At 38.0% G+C, this 6,109-nt stretch overlaps 1 protein-coding gene across 1 annotated transcript; it reads right to left on the bottom strand.

The window, feature by feature from the left end:
- Positions 1–992: 992 nt before the first annotated feature.
- Positions 993–3,190, bottom strand: LOC101308879. Its single transcript, XM_004301519.1, has 2 exons — positions 2,505–3,190; positions 993–1,634 (listed from the first exon to the last, which is right to left on the bottom strand). The coding sequence occupies exons 1-2, from the start codon at positions 3,084–3,086 to the stop codon at positions 993–995; spliced, it is 1,224 nt and encodes a 407-aa protein (XP_004301567.1). The 5' UTR covers positions 3,087–3,190.
- Positions 3,191–6,109: the final 2,919 nt, after the last annotated feature.

Genomic DNA, 6,109 nt, shown 5'->3' with positions numbered 1-6,109 from the left:
ATGATGCAGTCCAACGAGTCCCAAGAAACGAAAGGCATAAATGGTATCGAACTGTACCTCACATGAAATTGAGTAGACCTGATTACAGGATCAAGTGCAAAATATGTCATGTCTTCAACTCGGGGTAGAGCCTCACGTAAATTTATTCAAGTCTATTTCAAAATTGCTTCATATTCATATCGAACTGCATTTCAAGTTGTAGCAGTTATCGTGAGGAACTCATGCAAAATCCAAGTCCGGGGTAGGGGGTGAATCTAAGAAGTACTAAATTTGTAGTTGAGAAGCTTTTAAACTTTTCAAACACAAGAATTTGAAGCATGGGAATTGTTACTTGTGTGATCTAGGATGGAACTCGCGGTACAGAGTCTTTGGAGGTGCCAAGACCAAGCACAGTGATGAGTTTACATTTTGTGGGTGGAGTAACCTTCACGAGGACTAGAAATATCGAATGCTTCAAACTTCCTTGACTTGTCGAATTTGCAAAGACTACAGCTAGGCTGTTCCTTCCCAGAGGCACGTCACCTCCCGGACCTCGGTATGTAAATTTTGAGGACGCTTAAACAAGGCAAATGATGCGACTAGGTGGAGGTCTAGCTGTTATTCAGAGTATGAAATTGTTGTTGGGACAGAAAGCTAGTGAGGTACTCGATACTGGTTTATAAGAACATTGAAGTGGAAAGGTTCTCCATACAAGCTCTGGATGAGGAGTGATGGAAGGTTACTATTAGATAAATTGGAGAATTGGTGAACTCATTTCGCTCAGTTCCAATTATGGGGTTTGCTGCAGGACAATGGATACAGTCATGCATCTTCCTCTGCCTACCACTGACCATTTATTCAAGAATAAAATCTCTCTTGAATCTCAATGGTAGGGAACCAAATGCCTCTAATCCAAAACTACCTGTACATTTATATCAAGACAAAATTGATTAGGACAACAATGATATTGATGCAGTCCTACCACAAATTCTCTTCCGAATGAACCAAGCTTCTCAAAATTCCATCACGGATGAGGCAAGCTCGAGCAAAGGCTCCAATGCTGTTGGAGCGAACTTCCGAGCAAATAGGTTACAAATGGATGTCATCTCTGAATTGTACTGACAAAGTGCTCCATTATTCCTAATAGACCGTACAAAATCTTCTGTAACATTTTCTCCTCCATACATTGCAGGGTGTGGTCCTCCCACAGACCAGTCTACCCAAGTCACGGTTCGATTAGAGTTCAGTGAACCATGGAACATATTGAAGTAAGTTGCCATGTAATGCTCATCTGGGTAGCAAGCAGGCAAACAATATTTGCTGAAGACGGTGTAGTACCGTACGTCTGCGACTATAATAGCAGCTAAAGTGCGGCTAAGTTCAAACCACTGAGACCCTTTCCTCCACTGATACAGCTGAATATCAGGAAGCATTCTACGGCTGTAACGCCCACGGCCAAAACGTCCAGCATCGTCGTATGATTCAACAAAGCTATACTTGGAACCAGTGAGATACTTGTACACTGTAGGAAAGTTATAGACTGGGATGCAACTCTCAGAGAGGAGGATAAAGCGCTCATTTGAGAAATCAAGCAAGGCATTAGCTAGAAGGCGCCTCTCTGCATCAACCAGTGTAACGCTTCCCCAAGAAACAGGCTGCATAAAATAGTAATTATAAGCAGTAGGTAACTCACTAGGAAAGTACATATGGTTTAGGATACAAATACATACTAATGAATCAAATTTACCATAAGTATCGCAGAATCATAGTAAATGCATCAGAGTGAAACACGATATGAGCAGTCAGTTTAATAAGGCTAATATGAAAATCACTCTAAACACTTTGCCAAGTCGATACAATAAATAAAATAAAACTGTAACTGTCTGTCTTATTCCGAAACTTTAGCCTAAAAGAACACATGGTTACATTGAACAGAATAAGCATCCTTTCTAATAAAAGGTTTAAACTTAGATCCATGCCAAGGTCTATTGATATGACAACACACCTAATGCAAAACTTATACCAAATGAATCAGCAGTTAGCACATACAACTTTCTATACTTTTACAAAGCATATCAGGATAATTAGTGTGGACAGCAAAGAGAGGATGTCACCAGTTTTTAGCCAACACAAGTCTTATCTAGGAAAACACTAATGTTAACAACCCTCTTCAAATTAGTTTATGAAATCATAAATTTAAAAGCAACTAATGAAAGATGCAACAAGTTTGCCTTTATGCTCCAGATACAAAAATAATAACTGCCTGTACTCAACCAACACTTGAGTCTATTATTTTGATTCACAACAGAGTTAGTGTCAGACACAGGACAAGTATGGAAGCCACATATGCTTAAATGGTCGACTGTGGTTTAATAATCTGTAGTTATAATTGATCTGTAGAAGAGATCATAAACATCCCATAGTTCTGAGAACAAAAACATTCAATTCCCCAATACAAGGCAAGGACACTAAATTGATATGACATAGGTAAACAAAATACAGAATCAAGAGAAACATTGAGGTACCTGACTAGGGATTTCTCGTCGATAAAAAGGAGAAGTGGTTGATGCATTGACCCTATACCCCGGAACAACATGCACATAAACTGAGAAAAGCTTATTGTCATGTCCCTGAAAGAACCTCTCCCACAAGGGCATCAAAGGCAACGGCCCTCTAGTCATAAACAAGAAAGCCACTTTGGGCACTCTCTCATACGGATACTCTTTCGTACCCGGAACCAATGAAGCTCTCCAAAACAGCTCATTATCCGACATACCATGTGTCAAGTTCTTATTAGGCTCCAGAAATGTGGCCATGCTCAAACAATCAACCTTCTCGCAATTTTGCACAACTGCTGGACAATAATTAGGCTCCAGTGGTGGTGGTGGTGGTGGTGTAGTCTCCTTGGAGGAGGAGGAGAAGTTGTTGATAAAGGAATAAGTCTCGGTTTGTGCACCCAAATGACGATTGATGTGGGCGCTTGTTACCAATCCTATGACCACACCCACAACAAAAACGACCAAAAAGGAGACAACTTGCAAGAGTTTGAGAAAACCCGTGTTCTTATCGTGGAAGCTCTGTTCTTTCTCCCCTCTGCTTCTTGCCATGGCTTTGACATTCAAACACTGATTCTCATCGAACCAAAAGAAAGAAACAGAGAAGATGATCGAAGAAGGAAGCGCGAGAGTGAAAGCTCAAACTGAATCGATGGAGATATTAGATAGGAGCAATAAATCTCTGGACCCAATTCATTAAGTGGGGTTGGTGATGATTTTGATTGTTGGCAACTTGTTTGTTTTGTGGGTGTGGAGAGAGAGAGAGAGAGTGTGTGTGCGCGCGCGCGCGTGTTGGAGAGGGAGAGAGAATCTGAGTTATTGTTCTTTACTGCTGACTGAATCCGAGTTATATTGGTGGAAACTGGAAAGTGGCCCTTTGTTTAATCATAAAACGAAACTCTCTCATATTTATAAAATATTTCACCCAACCCAAACCAGAAAAACGGTCTCTTCCATTTCGTGCTTGCATGACGTGGGGTTTCTTTACCGGGAGGCTTTCTTTGTGTAGTTTTTGATGTCTAACAGCTTCGGATTATTTGATCATTATCTCTTTTTTTTATTTTTTTTTATTTTTTTTAGAGTGCCTATTTTAGAGTTTGTAGTAATAAGATTAGTTATGTTATATTGTTCGCTGTCTTTTATATGTTGATGTCCGCCTTGAAAAAGCAGTAGCGAAAATATCTTCATACTTAGCTGAATATCCTCTTTCAAATTCACACGTCAACATTTGGCACCGCTTGCGGTAAGTGACAGATCTAAGATTCAGGAGGGGGAGTTTTCAAAATATAAATGGTAGCAATGTAGCATATGAAAAATGAATAATAAAATTATATTATACTCTTTGAAGATAAAAAAGGAAAATATATGAAGAATAACCATTTCAAATTTGATATAATAAACATAATATAAAAGCCCTTCTAATGTGGATCCTTAAGTTGAAGATTTGTTGAGGACTTTTCGGCTTATCTCACCTTTCGATCTTATAATCACATCTTGACCGTTCAGTTTATATGTATTTATGAGTAGATCATTTCTCTAAATTTTCAGCTATATTGAAAATTATTAAGACATTCATAAGTGTGATTTATCAATTATGAACTTGAACGGTTCATATTTGACAGATTTGGTTCGTCCATTAATTTGATCTAGTTTGTTATCTTAACGAACACCAATTTGGCTAAAAATTTGTAGAAATGATCTACTCATATAAACCTAAAAATTGAACGGATGAGATGTCAAAATGTGATCGAAAAATGACTTTTTTAAACCATAAACCGAAAAGTCCTCAACTTAAGAGTCCTCACTAAAATGGCTCATATAACCAAAGGGAAAGAACTGATAGAAAACTTCATATCAAAGTTTGAAACAGTCGTTCATTTCGTTAATTTATTGGTGATATATCAATTATTATTAACAAGAAATGACTACAATTAAAGTAAAATATAAAGCTTAATTAGACTGTTCAGAAATTAAGGGGGGTTTATTAATGATTTTGAACAAAAAATAACTCCACGTTTGCCCGAACGTCTTTATCAATGGTCGATCTCCTAGAGTGGTCCTTGTGCTCTTCCAAACTCTTTAGGTATCTCTTGCCTACAACAGCTGAAACAGATTGTTGGCAAGATAACTACCCAGCTTTGGAACCCATCCAACATACGCCTCACAATGAGAATACATGTCAGCCCAAGCATGCTGAGAAATTTCAACGATAGAATTAAATATCGCTTATATTTTAGAAAAATATTTGTAAAATTTGACAACATGAAAATGTAGGGTTATGGAAGGTTTACCATAATGGTAAACCATCCACCGCGCCTCCAAGGCGGAAGATGGTGCTAGATTGTGCCTTATTACTCTATGTATCTTCATAAAAGGCTAGAACAGGTTTATTATGAAGATAAACGGTCCACCACGCCACTACAACCATGCGGCAGAGAGGAGAGAGAAAGTAGGAAATCCCCTTTTCTTATCCCCTAACCATAAATAGTAACTTTAAGTTTTTGAACAAACTTTTTGATATTAACTCCAATTTAAGTCTATAGCATGTCTACGGATTCGTTTTAACGTCCCCTACGACCTCCCTAGCTAAAGTAAAGTTTCCGAATTAGTCATCCTATAAAAAAGTCAACTCTAGGGTTCTTTAATGATGAAACACATAATGAAAGAGGGTTTGATCGTAAAAACCCTGGAAGACTGATCTCTATTAAAACTCGAAGTAGTGCAATGTAAATAGGTAAAGGGATGAACAAGAATCGGGACGTAACAGTATTTGGACCCCCGATCTCTCTCACTTTTTTGGTTTCTGTACCACCCTATACATCATTAACATCTGAATTATCTCATAGGTTAATGGAAAATCTTCTCTAGGTGGAGGATTAAATCAATTTACTTTAGTAGGTCACCCAAGATGAAGACCACGACTCTAGAACAGTTGGCCATGATGCGCAAGAGAAGAGCATGTATGCATATGAGGAGGAATAGGTGTGCAAATGATGATCAAGTATAAGCCCATCTAATGTTGCTTCAATTTCCCTAAAAACTGTCCATTGGCTACAGTGCACGCCTAACCTGATTGCCTGCTACCATTTGAGCCTCAATCAGATTGGTTGTTCCCAAATGAACAATAGAGGCACAATGACATTCGAACCAAGTATATAGTAAATGTGAGATTGCGATAGTTTTTCATATAATTGAAATTTGTTTAGTCCTTGTGGTTTGAAGTCGACATATGTTTAGTTTTTGTGGTTTTATTTTAATCTAATGAGTAATTATTCTCTGTACCCGGAACACCACGTGACACTGTCAGGTGTTGTACCCGGCCAATCATATAACTTAGATTCATGTGGGGACCAGCACGGGGTGGAAAAAAAAAGGAAAAGTAATTAAATACATCAATCAGAAATAAGGACAAAACACGTGGACCAGTGAGATTAAAGAGGAACATAAAACATGTGGTGTTCCGGGTACAAATAATAATTTCCCTTAATCTGAATAATTCTTAAAATCACGATTTTTCATCCAAATAGTCCTTATGGTTTATTTTAATCTGAATAGTCCTTAAAGTCATGAATTTT

The sequence above is a fragment of the Fragaria vesca genome, linkage group LG5 (genome assembly GCF_000184155.1).
Source record: "Fragaria vesca subsp. vesca linkage group LG5, FraVesHawaii_1.0, whole genome shotgun sequence".
Classification (NCBI taxonomy): domain Eukaryota; kingdom Viridiplantae; phylum Streptophyta; class Magnoliopsida; order Rosales; family Rosaceae; genus Fragaria; species Fragaria vesca.
This window is presented reverse-complemented; position numbering and strand designations above follow the sequence as displayed.

Excerpts from the sequence above, each read along its gene's own strand:
- LOC101308879 (XM_004301519.1), bottom strand. The coding sequence starts at position 3,086 with ATGGCAAGAAGCAGAGGGGAGAAAGAACAGAGCTTCCACGATAAGAAC. Across the intron at positions 1,635-2,504 it reads GACGAGAAATCCCTAGTCAG|CCTGTTTCTTGGGGAAGCGT; the intron begins GTACCTCAATGT and ends TATTTTATGCAG.